The sequence below is a fragment of the Schistocerca serialis genome, chromosome 2 (genome assembly GCF_023864345.2).
Source record: "Schistocerca serialis cubense isolate TAMUIC-IGC-003099 chromosome 2, iqSchSeri2.2, whole genome shotgun sequence".
Lineage (NCBI taxonomy): Eukaryota > Metazoa > Arthropoda > Insecta > Orthoptera > Acrididae > Schistocerca > Schistocerca serialis.
Window position 1 is genome coordinate 750,800,360 of NC_064639.1, and position 19,579 is coordinate 750,819,938.

The 19,579-nt window shown below is 42.5% G+C and overlaps 1 protein-coding gene across 1 annotated transcript in view; it reads right to left on the reverse strand.

Annotated features, from left to right (window-relative positions):
- Window positions 1–1,766: 1,766 nt before the first annotated feature.
- Window positions 1,767–19,579, reverse strand: part of LOC126456384 (cubilin-like) — a 393,168-nt gene continuing 375,355 nt past the window's right edge. Inside the window, exon 10 of the mRNA XM_050092138.1 lies at window positions 1,767–2,447. Coding sequence (XP_049948095.1) covers window positions 1,767–2,447 — 681 coding nt within the window. The remainder of the gene's footprint in view (window positions 2,448–19,579) is intronic.

Consider the following 19,579-nt stretch of genomic DNA (forward strand, 5'->3'; position numbering starts at 1 on the left):
GAAACTAGCCATTCTCAATGCACTATCATTTTTTATCAATGCATGTAATGCCTGTTCGTCGGGATTCATCCACAGTTCATTGAATACATGCATTGATCAAAAATGATAGTGTGCTGAGAATGTCTAGTTTCTAGCTTAAATCTAGATCTGCCAATAAAATTTTATGAGGACAACTGATAGCTGAAATCTATTATTTACATTTCAATATAACAGTCGCTGAGTGCAACAGCCTTCTGAATGGAAGATAACCTGACCAAATAAAAATGGATTCAATAAATAAATTATTTTTACTTTTTGTTAACCTCTGTTGTCCTTATTCTGCCGTAGTCGTTGCCAATCCTATTTGGCCCCATGATGAGGCCCTGTCGTAGTTGAATTCAAGCAAGCCACCTCATTTCGGTGTTATGGGGTTCGCTTCCTATCAAATATACCGGGTGATCAAAAAGTCAGAATAAACTTGAAAACTTCATAAATCACGGAATAATGTAGATAGAGAAGTAAAAATTGACAAAAGTGCTTGGAATAACATGGGGTTTTATTAGAACCAAAATGCAGGATGGCGCTCCACCTCATATTGCTAGACGCTTGAAAGACCTCTTGCGCGCCTCGTTTGGTGATAATCGTGTGCTCAGCCGCCACTTTCGTCATGCTTGGCCTCCCAGGTCCCCAGACCTCAGTCCGTGCTATTATTGGCTTTGGGGATACCTGAACTTGCAAGTGTATTGTGATCGACCGACATCTCTAGGGATGCTGAAAGACAACATCCGACGCCAATGCCTCACCATAACTGCGAACATGCTTTACAGTGCTGTTCACAACATTACTCCACGACTACAGCTATTGTTGAGGAATGATGGTGGATATATTGAGCATTTCCTGTAAAGAACATCATCTTTGCTTTGTCTTACTTTGTTATGCTATTTATTGCTATTCTGATCAGATGAAGCGCCATCTGTCGGACATTTTTTGAACTTTTGTATTTTTTTGGTTCTAATAAAACACCTGTCATTCTAAGCATGTGTGTCAATTTGTATCTCGCTATCTACATTATTCCGTGATTTATTCAGTTTTCAAATTTATACTGACTTTTTGATCACCCGGTATATGTTTGACACCAGAAACATAGGGTGAATACAATAAATCTCATAGAATTGGAAGGATAATCAGCATTGGTCGTATTTTTTTTGTTTTATCCTCCGCAAAATCGGTTTTCTGTCACTTAGTGACCATCCTCAGCGCTGTAATATACAATTAAAATTGGTAGGCACTGGTATCAACAAACATAGAGCGGTCCCATATATGTGCCTACCAACTTTAATTGTATATTACAGCGCTGAGGATGGTCACTAAGTGACCGAAAACCGATTTTGCGGATAATAAAACATAAAAATACGACCAATACTGATTATCCTTCAAATTCTATCCACTATTTGGTCTTGGTGCACAGAACACTCCATGGAGTCGCCAATCAATAAATCTCATAACGAGACTAAACATCTCACCAGTAATTAAGAGCCACCACTTTATCAAGACCTAAAATGGGAGAATGTAATCCACCGGTGTGCCTGGAAATGAGCTGAAACTCAAAACGGCCCAGTAGTGCTGTAGAAAACTAGTGTTTAACAAACAGCCCATTGTATACAGTGAAGTTTTTCTTCGAATACTTGTAATTGTGGTTATTGTTTGTGTGTTCTTGCGTGCGTTTGTAGCTGTTGTGAGGTCCTCTGGCGGCTGCACTTCACTGGCTGCGAGGCAGGCGCTGTCAGTTAGGAGAGGCGGTAGGGCAGGTCGACGTGGCCGGAGAGCCTGCTGCGCCACCAGCAGACGTGGCAGACGGCGGCGACGCAGCAGACGGCGAGCACGGCCCCGCAGGCAGCGCCCACGGCGACGGCGGCCCAGCCCACCTGCTCGGCGCCGCGCAGCTTGCACAGCTCGGGGTTCTCGTCGTGCGGCCCCAACGCGCCGGTCACGTTGGGGCAGTTGACGACGCCGTTGCAGACGAGCCTGGACGGCACGCAGAAGCCGGCGTCGCCGGGACACAGGTAGGCGCAGTCGCCGGCCGCCAGGCCAGCCTGCGCCACCGAGCCGTCCGGGTTGCGCGGCAGGTGGAACAGCTCGGTCCACGCGATCTTGAATGCGGTGCGCGCCGGCCACACGCTGCCCGCGAACTCGATGCGCACCGCGGGCAGGTAGCCGCCGGCCCCCGCCCCCGCTCCCGCCCCGGGCGCCGGCGCTCCGGCCGCCTCCGCCGCCTCCGTCGCCGCAGCCATTATGTCCGCCTCCGGGATTATGGGCACCTCTTTGAGCACGCTCACGTTGCTGCCGCACACCGACAGGAAGGGCTCAGTCTTGCCCGGCAGGAAAAGCTGCAGGTGGCCGTCTTCGCACGAGCGCGACGCGAACTTCACCTTGTCGAAGTGAAGCCAGATGTCGCGGTCCCGGTGCACCTGTTGCAATAACAGTATTCGTGGCAATATCGCAAGAAACAACTAACACACGTAGTCGACCATGGTAAAAAAAAACTCCAAACATATCGAAATTCAGCCTACTGTAAAATGGGTTGAATAGGAAGTTTTCACCCTTAAAAGAAAAAATCTAATAGTCTATAATAAAATTAAAACTTGAAACCGCTGTGTCCATCTGTTTATTTTTGTATGCGTTAAACACCAAAACTACTTGACGGATTTTTACGGGGTTTTAACAGGTAACATCAGCCTAGCTTGGGGCAACATATAGGCTTTATTTCATCAGAACTGGGCAAGAAACATAAATACACCGTAATTTGAAGTTTCATTAAATTTTTCTTGTCTGTCTGTCTCCTTGAAAAAACGCTGATCCACGAAACAACTGCACGAATTTTCGTGGGGTTTTGTAAGTAACTTGAGTCTAGGTTTGGGTACCGTACAGGCTTTGTTGTTGTTGTTGTTGTGGTCTTCAGTCCTGAGACTGGTTTGATGCAGCTCTCCATGCTACTCTATCCTGTGCAAGCTGCTTCATCTCCCAGTATGTACTGCAGCCTAGGTCCTTCTGAATATACTTAGTGTATTCCATCTCATTGTCTCTCTCTACGATTTCTACCCTCCACGCTGCCCTCCAATGCTAAATTTGTGATCCCTTGATGCCTCAGAACATGTCCTACCAACCGACCCCTTCTTCTAGTCAAGTTGTGCCACAAACTCCTCTTCTCCCGAATCATATACAGTACCTTCTCATTAGTTATCCCATCTAATCATCAGCATTCTTCTGTAGCATCACATTTCGGAAGTTTCTATTCTCTACTTGTCCAAACTATTTATCGTCCATGTTTCACTTCCATACATGGCTACACTCCAAATACTTTCAGAAACGACTTCCTGACACTTAAATCTATACTCGATGTTAACAAATTTCTCTTCTTCAGAAACGCATTCCTTGCCATTTCCAGACTACATTTCATATCCTCTCTACTTCGACCATCAACAGTTATTATGCTCCCCAAATAGCAAGACTCCTTTACTACTTTAAGTATCTCATTTCCTAATCTAATTCCCTCAGCATCACCTGACCTAATTCGACTACATTCCATTATCCTCGTTTTGCTTTTGTTGATTTTCATCTTATATCGTCCTTTCAAGACACTTTCCATTCCGTTCAACTGCTCTTCCAAGTCCTTAGCTGTGACTGACAGATCTGGAGGCTATATTTAATCAAAATCGGACCACGAAAAGGAATGATATCCATATCCTTTATAAAAAATGTTTGTATGTTTGTTATACGTCTCCACTGAAACAAATGGACTGCTTTCATCCAAACGTCGCATTTACATCATTTACTGTCTGGAAAGAATCCCAACTACCTATCAAAGAGGTGGGAATGGCTGTGTAAAAGAAGTGTACACCTATAGACGTGAATATCCAGATTTTATTCACCCAGTGTTTGAGATTTATAGGAATCTCTACATATAATTTCAAACCTTTACGAAACATTTTTTCGCTGCCACCCCCTACAGTCTGCATTCTTGGCGCATTTAGCAGACGTTGTCCAAACATACCAATGAATGCATATGCAAGATTATATCACTCTACGATACATAGTTCAGGATATAAGACGTCATAAACCCTGAGATGTGTGAGAAACTGTCGCATCGTGCATGACGTTCGAATTTCTTATCACTAACTTTCTGAAGCGATATCGATGAGGTTTGATAAAGACTCAACTTAAACCCTGTGGAATATCACAGGCTATATCATAAAGTGTGTAGTAGGTGAATTAGGAGCTCACTGGAAAGGGTATTTAGTCTTTCACTTGATGCAGTTCCTTCGAGTTCAGAGGTTGTAATATGTCAGAACGACTGAGAGGTATGATCTGGGAGAGAAGGGTGACTCACGTTGAAGCAAGCTGAGAAACACCATCAAGTTTGTCACTGACTTCATTGCATCGATAGTACACAGCCGGCCTTTTGCTGGTCAAGGTGAAGGCACCTTGCAGTGTGAACGCATGCGTGGGTCAGCACCAGTGACAATGTTGTGATCTGCTGCATCGGCGTCCGGTCGCCCAGCCTTGCAGACGCAGCGTTCCTACTCAGGCCACGCGTAAGTGGCGCGCTGCATGTGTTCGCTGTGCCGATAGCTCGCGGTACGGCCGAAGGGAATACAGCAGTCCGCCGTCGCTATAGTGAGCTTCAGCAGCTCCGGCCGTCCGCCCAAGGCAGCTCTGTCGGTGGCCGCAGGTAGCTCTGCATACACGTGGCTGCAAGTTCGCGCCCCAGCCTCGCCCCTGCGGATTGCATCTTGCAGCCCGCTGGACCAAGTCACCCAGAGAGCGGAGCCCAGTAGCCTTCTCCTTCCTAACACCGATGCAGATCCAAGGTGCAGCGTGCCCCCCACAGCTATGATGCATCTGTGCAGCGGAGGTTGGAGGTAGTTTCAATGGGCCGTTTGGCAGCCAATAGCCATTACCAAAGGGTCGTCATGATTGGCCTGCAACTTAAACAATATTCATTCTCTCCAGCTCTGAACAGAATGGCGACGCAACTGCTTGATTTTGGGGACCGTGCTCGCTTATTTACACATCCTTTACGTACACCTAAGACGCATTTCTTCTTGGGGAGACAAGCGGGGTGCTCTTCAATAATTATAGTGTCAGCTCTCCTCAGCCCAGTTCGGTCACTGTACACAGGCCACTTGGCGCTGTTTTAACTGCACCACATCCTGTCAGTGCCCTCTGCTGCCCTTATTATTCGCACACGTACACAACGCCCACCGGCCGGTGCCTTCTCGCCGGTGAGTGGTGTCGTAAACCTGTCTTGCAGAAACGTTTGCTAAATATTAACATCACCTGTGCTTGCCATCTGATGTGCCAATCAGTCCCTCAGCTACTACCTTCCAAGCATAACTGTAAAATTTTCAAGAGTACCCCAAATTCAGGCCAGAACTTATTTACTGCACAGCGGACTTTTGAACTTTATGACATTTGTAAAAATCCATTTCTTTGCTCTTAAGTGCAATATTATACGATTCAAAGTAATGAGTACATTGCTTATACCTTTTTCAATGTGTCTGATCCATACTTGCACTACTGGCCGGCGTGGCCGAGCGGTTCTAGGGGCTACAGCCTCGAACGGCGCGACCGCTACGTTCGCAGGTTCGAATCCTGCCTCGCATGGATGTGTGTGATGTCAAAAAATGGGTCTGAGGACTACGGGACTTAACATCTGAGGTCATCAGTCCCCTAGAACTTAGAACTACTTAAACCTAACTAACCTAAAGACATCACACGCATCCATGCGCGAGGCAGGATTCGAACCTGCGACCGTAGCAGTCGCGCGGTTCCGGACTGAAGCGCCTAGAACCGCTCGGCCACCGCGGCCGGCTGTGTGTGATGTCCTTAGGTTAGTTACGTTTAAGTAGATCTAAGGCAACGGCTTTGCCGCAGTGGCTACACCGGCTCCCGTGAGATCACCGAAGTTTGTCGGGCGTGGTCGGCACGTGGATGGGGGACCATCCAGGCCGCCATGCGCTGTTGCCATTTTTCGTGGTGCACTCAGCCTCGTGATGCCAATTGAGGAGCTACTCGACCGAATAGTAGCGGCTTCGGTCAAGAATATCATCATAACGACCGGGAGAGCAGTGTGATGACCCCACAGCCCTCCTATCCGCATCCTCACCTGAGGATGACACGGCGGTCGGATGGTCTGGATGGGCCACTTGTGGCCTGTACACGGAGTGTTTTTTTTTAATAGTTCGAAGTTCTAGGGGACTGATGACCTCAGACGTTCAGTCCCATAGTGCTCAGAGCCATTTGAACCATACTTGCACTCTATTTGTTGCCTGATATACACATTGATTAACGTATAGCTGCTATGCGTGCTACTCGATATTTGAAAACGAGAGCACTTAGTCACTTGCAAGGAACTTTACACGTAATTTCAAACGTTTACACACCTTTTCTCGCTTACAATCCCACAAAATGATGGAATCAATAAACGTTTATCACTTACTACATTTCTGCTGTTCATGCAGTAAAATTGTTGCATCAGATATGGCATCATGACGTTTAAGTTCGTAACATCTTTGGAACTAACTCCATTCGCAATACATTTAGCAAAAGTATCCACATATGCTGCTGAACTAACCTACAAAATTATATCATTGTACGACACAGAGAGACGGAGAAGAGAAGATGGACACAGAATGGAAAGAGGAGATGGACAGAGAGAGCAGAGAGTAGGAGATCCACAGAGAGAGGGGTGGGAGTGGATGGTGTGAGTTTCGAGGAGGTTAGACACACAGAAGGGGCAGAAGGTGATGGACATGGAGGGGGGCAAAGGAGACTGACCAAACGAAGAGGGAAGGAGGAGATGGGCTACTAGAAATGAAATAAATACATATCCGAGTGACGCTGGCAACTCAGCTAGTTTTAAAAATTAAAAATTAAATAAAAATTATGTGGGACTACGTGTCTCGTGCCTAACTTTAAAGTTGTACCCGGCTTTCGGACCTATCTCATGATTTATATCATTAAAAAAGTAAGAAAATGTGTTTCTATTCATTCCGGGGAAAAGGTTGAATAAAAGCAGCAGTGTTCATGGCTTAATTACTTCTATTTATTTCTCCACTGGGCAAACAGGGACATTTAAAAATCTGTTTTTGCTTCTAGGATAACAAGAAGCAAACTCTCTCTGGTTCAAAGAAGGTTTAATTCAGTACAAAACTAAGAATAATGCATAACTTCTGATCATTTAAACTCCTTGCCAAATGAAAAGTATTATATTTCTATTTAATTTACTGTAAAATTATGTAGATGAAGCGGGTTTGTTTGTTAATAGGTTAAGTGACTTACATCATCTTTAAAAGCTGTCATGTTCTTGATTCTACAAGTCGCTCGTACACCAAGAAGTAACTGAAAGCTTTCTAATGGCTAGAAAGTGAGTCGTGATCTTTTAAAGCAAAGTCTGTAACCGGCCTTAATTTTTGCGAAGAGGGTCCAACGTACCTCTGCCATCTAAAAAACAAATTTTACATGCACACAATCTAAATGACTATTTACTTCTCCATGTACTGTAGTGCTCAGAACAGGGTCCTGTGTCTTTATTTCCGTCAAATTCTTGGACTTCGTTTGAAGAAGCACTCTCGATTCCTATTTCTATTTACTCCACAAATACCGAAAACGTAACCCTATGTTTTCAGCTAGCCGAAACACGAGTCTAATATTAGTATACATTGAGGGCAAACGTCTGGTTAATGAAACAGAATTGCAAATTTTCTTTCTAGGTACTTAAGTTAAAACAATGCAAATTATGTTGGCACTTACATATAATGCTCGGAGTAAGCAAATTCAGCACATCATCTGATGATTGTCATAGTGTAAACAAAGCGTCAATTGACAGCGTACACAACTTAGAAATTCTTAAATACCCTGTTAGACTGGTTCACTGCCAATCTACACAAACAAATTTTTGAATTATGTTCTCATTTTTCTCCCGACGCGATATGGTACATGTTCCGGGGGAACTTCTACTCTCTTCACCCTATTTTAAGGTACGCCTGCAAGTCCTGCGTTTCCGTATTCCGTGAGCAGCTGCACTCTGCTAGCCACACTGCATGATTTGTATAAGCAGCGGAATCCAGATTCGAGAAAAAGTATTGAAGATAACAAGATGGGATTGTGGGTCTGCCGTCCGCCTTGACACAAAACAATTTCTTGCTTTGTTGCCCTTATTTCTGGCATACTGTGAAAGGTAAGCTGTCTTATTTAGCATTGCTATTTTCTTGAAGTTTTCATCGTAGACGTATACGAAGTTGTGAATTTAATAAATTTACTGAACCTGTGTAGTATCGATATAATCATATTCTTTGTAAGGCTGTTACTGAGACCACAAATGTTGGTCAGAGATGTTATTTCTTTAGAAGAGAGTAGTAGTAGTGAGGATTGGACAGTCTGGCTATGTACTTGGTTCGAGAAGGATGGAAGTTGGCCTGGTGTTAGTGGAAGCAATACTATTTAAAAAGGGTTTTGTAAAAACATATTTTGAGGAAAATTTTCGAGGAAATGTGATGATAAGAATGCAATAATGACAAAAGGTAATTTTTAAGATAATCCTGTCTTTTTTATTTGTAACTGTGTAGTTTCTTGTTACTAGAAAATTGTGTATGGTTAGAGCTTGCTGTAGAAATTTTATAATGAAACACATGGAGATCTATGATAATTGAAACAAGTGTCAAGGAAAGCAATTTTACGCAAGAGAGTTATTTAGACATATTTCTGCACACCTTTCTAGCTGTGAGAACTTTATGAAAAGTGTAGTATTGTTACGGCTTAATCATGCATAATTCATCTCGGAGTCTTGTTCTTATTTGTCAGTCGTTAAGATTAATTCCCCATTTTCATGTACTTTCATGACTGTTCGCATACTCGCATTGCATATCGCGAGTTGTGTACTGAAAAGCATTTTTATTGAAACTTATAAGATACCGTCCTACGTTGCACATTGCAAGTACAGTAAATGATATTAGAACTGTGACAATGTCATCATTATCCTAATAGTGAGAGGTTACATAGCAGACGAGCGTTCCGTGAGCACAGATATGCCAATTACTTTAATTTATTGCCAAAGCTCATGTCCCTTGTAAATCACAGTGATTGTCATAATGTTTCTGTGTAAATATTAGTACCCGTTCTGACGATTAATATTAGTAAAAGCTTTCAGTAAAGCGCTACCTTGTAAATTTTCAAGCAGTTTTATCATATAGTGAGATGCATTAATTTCTATGTTCATCTGCCGTGTATTACAATAACGGTTCTGGTGCAGCAAGACTAAAGATAAACATTAGCAATATTGAGGGCCAACATTGTAATTGAATCATTTTGTTTTGCAGTTTCATAATATATGTTAACTTCACTGCAATGGGATTGCTTTCTTGCAGGCGAATTGTTTTCTGTACCGACCAGTCTGGATTTCTCATCGTGTAGCTTCAGCTCCCTCCACATACGTACTTACGTTCAAAATTTAATTTGGACGCCTGTCAGCCTGCACTGAGATTTACTTATTTCTATACCAGAATAAGTTTTATTCATTTCTTAGATACAATTCAGACTTTCAAACACGAGTTTACAAGCTTAGCATTAAACTTCCAACTTTCTGTATTTTTGTTACCGTTTCTTTGGCATACAGTATGTCATTGGCAATTGTATAAATGGCTGTTATTAAATGTAAACTTAGTTACATCAGGGTTATGCTGTTGGGAATTGCGTTAGTGTTGTGGATACACTTCTGGTGTGCACTAGATTGTTAAATTCCTTAAGCATTTATATGGATCATTTTACTGTTGAGTAGGACGTACAGTTTATTTGTCTTTTCACACAATATGCAATACGTGTTATTACTTCTACTGAGGACGACAGGTATTTATCTGCTGAAATCAAGGTACAGTCTGTATAAACTTTTGGCGTGAATCTGCTATCCAGTGTGATTCTCACTGTATCCGTAATTCTACAGTTGTTGACTGCTGCCAATTTAAGAATTTACTGTGTAGCGTAAGACAGCATAGCTGTTAGGATGTAGAGTAAAAGCAAGTGTGCTATTTTCGTAATGACAGTTTAAGGACATACAAGAGCGTCAGCGATTACGGCGTTGGTCATTCGTGTGGAACAGATGGAGCAATGCAGACGTATTTAACTATGAGAAGTGACTGGGACGTGTTAGTGCAGTGTTCAGAATTTTATAACGACAAATAGGGGGTCTGTGAGATTCGCATGCATTGCCGGGTAGCAGGGTGTGGATTTACAATGATTTCAGCAAGTTAGCAAGAAAAAGGTTTGAACGCGGAAACATTTTCATGAACTTGCGATCGTTTTTCACTTGTGATTAACACTGGAGCGTTAGGTCTGAAAACGCATCGTTGAATGTAGAACAATTTCTCAGTAGTCCACCGGGACTACTCATTGGTCGACGAGGTACACGACTCTTGTTTATTTATTAAAAAGCTGTAGCTGTTGTCGTTGCAGTGATTCCATTAACAAACGGAACAAAATTTTCTTTATATTGTAATCAAAATTTCATTATTTTTCATCGCATAATAAAATCCTACTCGCATTTTATTACTTCATTGACCAATAAAGTGGCGATTTATCAGTGTATAGCGAAAAGTGCATTGGTTGTCCCCTACGCGTTAAATGCAGCCAAATAATTAAAATCAGTTACTCGTTCTGAAACACAGGAACAGTTCTACGTGCACATATTCATTTTACTTTTAATCCTTACAGTTAAGTTTCTTGGGGATACTAACAGGTGACGTAATAGAAATTTGAGGGCGGATTTTATTCAGGACATTCGCGTTGGTTAAAATAACAAAACAATAATACAAAAGTTGTGTGCCCTCAACAATCTCCGATCTATAATCACACGCAAGATAATACAGATATGTTGCAATAACACTTGTATAGAAAATAAATAGTATGTAACTTTCCCAGTAAGTAACGGGTCTTAATTGCTCGCAGTTTCGCGCCAACACGCAGCTACACCGCTGCCACCATGGCGTTCACATCACGAAAAACTGTCAGCGCAGATCACTTCGTGGGGCATTGTTCGTGTCAATGCGCTGTGTGATTCAGGCTGTTCATAACTTTATATACAGATTAGTTTAATAAATGCATCCTAATGAGTTCATTGAAGAGAGATTTCGATCCTTTTGCTAAATCTTATTTGACATATTGCTTAATTAAAAAACATTGGAGTAATAGGTGTCGGTGGACAATCCTAACGCAGCATCCGGTCACGACGTAGCATTCTCTGACGGCTCCATGTCAACTAAAAGCAAGAGCTCACTAAACTACTCTGTGCAAACAGAAATCTGCAGCTTTTCTTGATTGAGAACACCTATCGATCATTTTTTGTGCTGTCAGCTGCCTGCTATAAAACATAAGGCGCTTCGAGTGACAAGAAAGTAGTCATGGCTGCAAGATGGCTCTTCAAGCAGCGCCTAGCAGCCACATTCACCTTTGCTGTTGCCTCATGGGGTTGTCGTTTAAGTGGTGTCTTCACTCAGAGTGAGAGGACGAATTCTGCAGGGCCACACTGTGATTGTAGGGCGAATGAGGAAAATTCGGCGAGAAAGGTCAACATGACTACCTTAACCCTTTTCACAGTCTGTTTATTAATGGTTCAAATGGCTCTGAGCACTATGGGACTCAACTGCTGTGGTCATAAGTCCCCTAGAACTTAGAACTACTTAAACCTAACTAACCTAAGGACAGCACACAACACCCAGCCATCACGAGGCAGAGAAAATCCCTGACCCCGCCGGGAATCGAACCCGGGAACCCGGGCGTGGGAAGCGAGAACGCTACCGCACGACCACGAGATGCGGGCTCTGTTTATTAACTCTTGTGTGGTCTGTAGTCATTCGAACACTTAATCGCCGGTCTGTGTTCAATGCAACATGCGTACTATGAACATTATCCTCTTTTCTGCTCGTGAATGGGCATCTGCGTAGGGATCGTCTTCCACAGGCTCACGACCACCTTTGAAGCACTTGTGCCGGCTAAAAAACAGTGGCTTTTGATTTGCCTTCCAGACGTTTGTTGAGTCCTCCTCAGCGTCTCCTTAGCCGACTTTCAGATTAGCACACAGAATCTGATGGTGTAGTTCTTTATATAACATACATTTTTAAGCTTTAACTGAGCATGTAGACAGGGTAGCACTAAAGCGATGGTGACTTCCCCTTGCCCTGAGTGCGCGTGGAAAGATCCCACTATGAGTTACAGACGATTTTTAAGGAGCAAAACATGTATCATACATTGCGCATGGAATGTGCATATGGCACACCACGTTTCATTTGTTTCAAAACTGAAGATGTCGTTTTCATGCGCAGAACATACAGCACGATCTGTTTTCACTTGTGGATGGAGTACTCATTTTATAGTCACACAGCACAACAAAAGTGAAGGATCATTTCCTTGAAAACCCATCAATTTCTCCCATTGGCAACGAAGGAGTTCGAAAGCGGAGCCAGAGTATTAAACATGAGGGAGTCCAAGTGTGAACTGAGTGCAGCAAAAGAGTATTAGGTGAAGAGATAGAGAAAGTGACACCAGTACGAGTCGTGCAGGAACCAACGAACATGATGAACACCCATAAAATTGCAATACGCGAGTTAGAGAAGCAATCAAAACCAAGCATCTGAACAAAGAAGCGCGATATGAATTGGAAAACCTGTATAGCTCATAATGTGATTTATTTTACTAAAACGGGGGTCAAATTGTCACCTACAGAAACCGTGAAGTATGCAGTCCCAATACTGCCAGAACACAAAGGGAAAGATGTGAATGAACATCGCTGTAGAATACCGGAAGAGAAAAAATGCCGAATAAATTAAGAACGTAGTTAATGGGATTATAATTGTTGAATGCACGTGTGTTGATTGTGCCAAAGAAATAAGACGCCAGTCGATTAGCAAAATAGGAATTCGTAACAGACTATGGAAACTGAACGAAATCTCTTTGGGGGAAGCCTTTTCCAACTCTGAAGTAAGTGAGGTATTGGACCATAAAGGATAGCCAAGAATTTTTCCACCTTAGATTTGGCCAGGGTACTATCTCATTTAAATGAACCAGTAGATAAGAGAAAAGACAGCATTCAGTGCAAATTTTCATTAACATGAATACAAAAGGATGTTGATGCGGCTTAAGAATGCACCAAGCACATTTCAGAATCTGATGACCATTATTCGGCAGGACTGCGAGGTACAAAATGTTTGCCGGCCGGGGTGGACGAGCGGTTCTAGGCGCTACAGTTTTGAACCGTACGACCGCTACGGTCGCAGATTCGAATCCTGCTTCGGGCATGGATGTGTGTGATGTCCTTAGGTTAGTTAGCTTTAATTAGTTCTAAGTTCTAGGGGACTGATGATCTTAGCAGTTAAGTCCCATACTGCTCAGAGTCATTTTACAAAATGTTTGGGGATTTAGATGACATAATTTACTATGGAAGTTTTAAAAGAACATAATGAGAATTGGCACAAATTCTTGGACAGGTGTACGGTACATAGATGAAAGCTACAATCAAATAAGTGCGAATTTCTGAGAAAGGAGGTAATATTCTTAGGACAGAGAACAAGCGATAAAAGTGTAGAGCCGAACGAGGGAAACGTGGAGAAGGTAAAGAACTTTACAGCTCCGAAATCCACCAAAGATTTAAAAGGATATTAATGGTTAACCAGATATTACCGTAGGTATATTCCAAAGTTCGGTAAGATTGCAAGTCCACTACATCAACTGTTGAGGACTGGAGTGCCATACGAAAGTGGAGGCCAGCAATAAGCAGCATTTCGGGAATTAAGAGAGAGATTTCTAAATCCTCCCATACTGAGCTACTCACATTTCGAGAAACCATTTATAGTGACTGTCGACATTTTAGCATCGCAACAATTCGAATGCCACTGACGTGGATTTTCGGTGACGAAGATCCATCATGAAGGTTACTGAAACGGAGATTTAAACTACAGGAGTATTCTTATGACATTATGTACAAATCGGGAAAGCTTAATGCAAATGCAGATGCATTAGGTCAAATGCGGTCTGATGAAATAGAAGATATAAGCAAAAGTATGGGACATATATTAATGGTGAGGGAAAATAAAGAGCAGGAAGAAGAAACCTTTGTTTCTGGTGCAGTGGAATGTGTCTCGCCGTTAATTTGTGGATGGGTGTGAGCAGGTGTGACACTTGACGTCACCGAATATCACCACCTACTCGCAGTCCATGTGAGTAGTGTTCTCACCGTGAGTACTGCTGGAGGGATAATGCTTTATTAAAACATCGGTGACTAGGACACGTGTGCGAAGTACCATTCAGCCGCCAATCAGAGGGCTGTGAAAGCTCACGTGGGGGACTCGAGCAGGCTGGCGAGAGCTCTCTTTGTAGCTAGCTCTCGGCATAACCAGACGTGCCTTCCTGCTCATCTTTGTTCTGGCACTGTGCCCCTCAGTCTGGCTGTCGGTGGCCTCCCATGCGCCACGCTCTTACAACTGTACCCTTTACTGATAACTTACTGGTAGTAAAATACAGCAAATTTGTTCGAACATCTCTTGCTCTAATTTATTAGTTTCCTTACATTCCAGGACGCTCACGTTCCGCCTCGACCATGTCCTCGATGATATCACGAACAGAAGTATAAGCAGTGGAAAAGCATGAAAAGAGGCGTAGAAGAAGGCGTTGGCAAGTGCGACAAGTGACAAAGGAGTACTTGTCTCTGAGCGAGACAAAGGTGCCTCTAGTCATTACAGACACAGTGACGACATTTGTGAGAAATATAGATATAGTAGGTCTGTTAGATAAGACAACGACTGGAAATTGGTGCTCGAGATTTCACAATAACCTAAGTAAATTCATAGCGGCAGTACCACTCGAGAAACAGGACGCCGAGACAGTGGTGCCGATATTTGTAGAAGAAATGGTGTTTATGTAGGGAATTCTGTTAGTACTGCTCACCAACCAGGGATCGAAGATTTTGAGCCAAGTATTCAAGAGCGTATGTACATTATTAAGGATTCGGGAGAGATACAGGTCACATCATATCACTGAGAAACAGAAAGCTGATGGAATATCTACTTCACAAAAGAGTTCTGTAGTGACTGGGATCTGTCGGTACCATATAGTATTTTTGTATTTGATACAACGTCGTAGCTGGGAACTAGAATGTGAAAAGTGAACCGAGTAGCATGAGAAAAGGTAAGAGAAGCGAAGAAAATGAGTGAGGCTCACTATTACCAGACGCATAATTCAAGAATATCTACAACAGGAGACTGGGTTGGTTTATAGAGCTTGATGAGACGGTAACAAAAAGTCATTCCAAGAAACTAGATTCGCATTCCAGAGGGCGGTAAGAAGTAATTACAATAGACCTGCCGAGTATCACAATTAAAATATCTAGAAATAAGCAGATAACAGTACTTATAAATCGGTTGAAATCTTATTATTAATGACAAGAAAAATGGAGAGGAGACACTAACAGGAGGAAACTTCTTTTACGAGAGCCATGGTTCAGTCTAAACAGATATCATTGTCATTGACCCTGCTAAATGGTCCATTGAGAGCCGAATCACGTGAAGACACGGTGGAGATCCAAAATTTGAAAGATACACCTGTGATTTGCTTCTATCATCACGGCAAGATACAGATTACGAATATCGTATGGAAAATTATAACATACATTTACTTAATAATGCATGACGATTAGTTCTATAGAGTGGACGGGATAGAGAACAGGGACGTCCAACAGTGCAGGGAACGACTAAGCAAATTAAATATCACTGTGGCTGAATGTAACATTCTGAGTAATGTCAGTAATACAGCAAAATTGGAACAAAGCAGACACATAGTTCAGCCATAAACAAATAATAGCTCCACATCTAGGAGAAAAATTATCAAGTCTTCGAAGCAATCCCTCTAACAACGAATTCACGGTATCAAGATACCTCTAGTACGCTAGTATCGATACGTCTGACGCTAATGTCGATACATCTGTCTATAAATGAAGTGCGTATTGGGCCTGAAGATGGCATTATTGAGATTCCGAAACAGGTTGTCTAAATAAAATTACTTCTCAAAATGTACTGCTGTTAGGCAATTTTCCTTGGTACAAATTCACCTACAAGGTGTAGGATTGTTAACATTCCATAAAAATTGCAAAAACTGTGGATTGCGGGTGTACGTCCAGTGCAGACTAATATCTCTAGGAGGGACATTGTTCCTAGTGTTATAATGTAACTCAATGGTCATAAAGAATTAGAGTGAAAACCAAACACAACTGAAGCACCATTAGCATTGCCATTAACACATGCAGTTAGCGGGCTATAGGACCTGTAAGTAGCAATAATGAGATTGAAGTATGTCGAACAGCTGACTGATAACTAGCAAAGGGATATGTACAATGACAGAAGAGACCAACATTACTGTACACATACGTAGGCTTAATCTGAATTATAAAAATAGTTATTAGTTACTATTCTTTGTATTGCCCTTGTTGCATTATAGCCTGCTACTGACCATATTTACGTTTGTTAAGAATTTGGTTGCTGTGGATCCCCGCAAACACAAAAATTGTATGGAGAGTGTAGGATGAATTGATTTCGTCCTTGTACGGTGTATGCGGCAATATATCCCAATAGCCATTAGCCACATCAGCAGCTATTTATCGCCTCTTCATCAGTTACTTGGAAGTGGAGTGTAACACCTAGACAAAGTAACAGAAGGAAACAACTGACGACAGTGGAGGGGGGAAATTGATGTTCTCTCTGCTGTTGTAGCTGACCCTCGAGTCAGCTCCCGTACCATAGCACAAGGAAGTGACATGTGCCATGCAAGTAACCTGGCAATCTCTCTCCATCAAGAGGTCCACGGAAAGGATTATGAGAATCGTGTTAACTTCTGTACATGAACATTAAGATAGGATACTCTAGATGTACCATGTATATTGTATAGTAATGAAGCCACATTTACCAATCCCGGCCTGTTAAACCGCCGAAACATGCACTATTGGTCTGTTGACAGTCCCCGTTTGCTCCGTCAGGTGGAACGTCAGCATCCATGGAGTCTAAACGTGTGGCGTGGGATAGTGAACCATAAACTCATTGGTCCTTTTTTCATAGACCCAACGCTGAATTCGCACAAGTGTAGTCTCTTAACATACCATTTTCCACGGACGATAGAAGAAGAGTCTCATCAGACAAGGAGGGATATGTGGTACCAACATGATGGCTGTCCAGCCCATAGTGCATGAAGAACTACAGCATGTCTTCACGAATTGTTCCCAAATCATTTGATAGGACGCTGAGGACCTGTATCTTGGCTGGACCATCCCCCGGATTTGACATCTATAGACATACCAACTACACCGAATGATACGCAACGACGTATTACTACAACCTGCTCGGACATCTAATGTGAAATGCTACAAAGTGTGCAGCAGTCTGTCCGTACCAGACTGGATATGTGTATTACCGCTGCTGGTGGTCAATTTGAACACTATTTGCACTGGTCAGTTGTTTCGTTATTGGTCAGACTCGGCATAACTAATGTACGCACTTGTGTTGTTTTTAGTGACCGCAATCACAGGTATTATGCAAGTGTAATTGTGAGAACTTTTCAAAATACGATATCTCTTTAACGACTCCCACTAGAATCCTGAAACAAACACCAGTGACATTCTAATTTACCCGACTTTTCGTCTGTTATTGTGAATAAGCATTATTGCATTTGAAAAGTGTATGTTTGCACAAAAAATGCACTTACAAGTATTATTAAATTCTTTCGATTGGCTAACAATACAGTCAGCTGACTACCAACCCATGCTGTGATAACTGCTCAACCGTAGCACTTTCTGCAATATTTACGGTGCAAGTTTCAGATATAAGTTTGACACGACTGGTTGGTTGATCTGGGGGAGGAGACGAAACAGCGAGATCATCGGATTAGGGAAGGACGAGGAAGGAAATTTTTCAAAAAAAAAAAAAAAAAAAAAAAAAAAAACCATCCTGGCATTTACCTGAAGTGATTTAGGGAAATCACGAAAATTGTTAAAAGTACTGTAGTTGACATACCCGAACCTCCTAGGTTGGGAAAAGAGGAGATGATGATGTCACATCCTCAGGAAAAGAAGATGCAGGATATTTAAAGTATATATAGTAGAAACTGAGTATGGACAAAATGTAACTAGATTATAAGAAATACAGTATAAAAAGGTACAACAATTATACTTGTAAATTTAATGGAATTAGTGCCACATTAGACAATTGCTTATGACTTATTTAAGGTGGGATGCGTTATGGACGTCAGGATTAATGTTAGAGCTCCTAGTGTTATAGATATAAGGAATGTTACCGACGCTTTGAGAAGAATGGAAACTTTAGTAACTATTAAGGTACAGATATAGCACAGGAGAGACACGCTGCAAATGTATACAGGAAAGTGAGCAAGTAAACATTGCTGTCAGCACACCCTAGGCAAAAGTGGTACGCTGCACCAGTCACGATCACTGCACGGGCAACGACAAGCTGTAAGTAATGGAAACTGAAATGGCCAGGTGACTGGGGCCAAAATTACGATGTCCTGGCACGAGTGGGACGTTACAGTACTGTCCAAGGAGGCTCGAGAAGCTCCTAGAAGGATTCCAGCCATTAAAAGTACTTTCAGTGAAAGTAAGGGAAGTAATACAGCCACAGGAAATTCCTACAAGACACTGAAAAAGCAGTATACAAATGGCAGTTAGTCAGTCTCGGCAGTAGCGGATGAGTTAATCAGAGAGAGAACTGACAAGCGAGTCACACAGCTGGAGCCATAGTCATCAACAGGGAACAGCTAATTCATCGGAAATCATCGCTGTAAAGTGACAGTTCGATGATGCTGCAGCAAACTATGAGAAAACTGCACACATTCGAACGAGGCACTGATTTTCTGATACGTATCCAACCACAATTCTTACAGTGAGTTTCCTACCAGTTAGTAAAGAACAATCTCTGTAGAGCTTGTCTCTAAACGTATCGAAGAGTAACAGTATTTCTGTGTGTGAGAATATACAGAGGTAACAAGTCCCACCTCAGACTTGTCTCCCAGCTTCTAGTTCCATGACTCGCAACGAGGAATAATTGGTAGTTTTCTGTGCATTGGAATAACGAGTACTGTCTCATACTCCTCTTCTACCTTCATTCAAGTATTTGGCTGTAGCATCGGAACAAGCCTCTAGCAAAGCATGTAAAAGGTAACACTGAAGAACTTGGGTTGATAGAGTGACAGAATTTCATCATTGATAGATAAAACGCCGCTGTATGTCACCTCACAAAGTTTGAATTATTAAAAACAGTCTTCTTAAACTGTATTTGGAAGTCGTGTGACTAGGGCCTCCCGTCGGGTAGACCATTCTCCGTGTGCAAGTCTTTCGATTTGACGCCACTGTGGCGACTTGCGCGTCGATGGGGATGAAATGATGATGATTAAGGCAACGTAACACCCAGTCCCTGAACGGAGAAAATCTCAGAATCAGCCGGGAATCGAACCCGGGCTCTTAGGATTGACATTCTGTCTACTCAGCTACCGGGGGCGGACT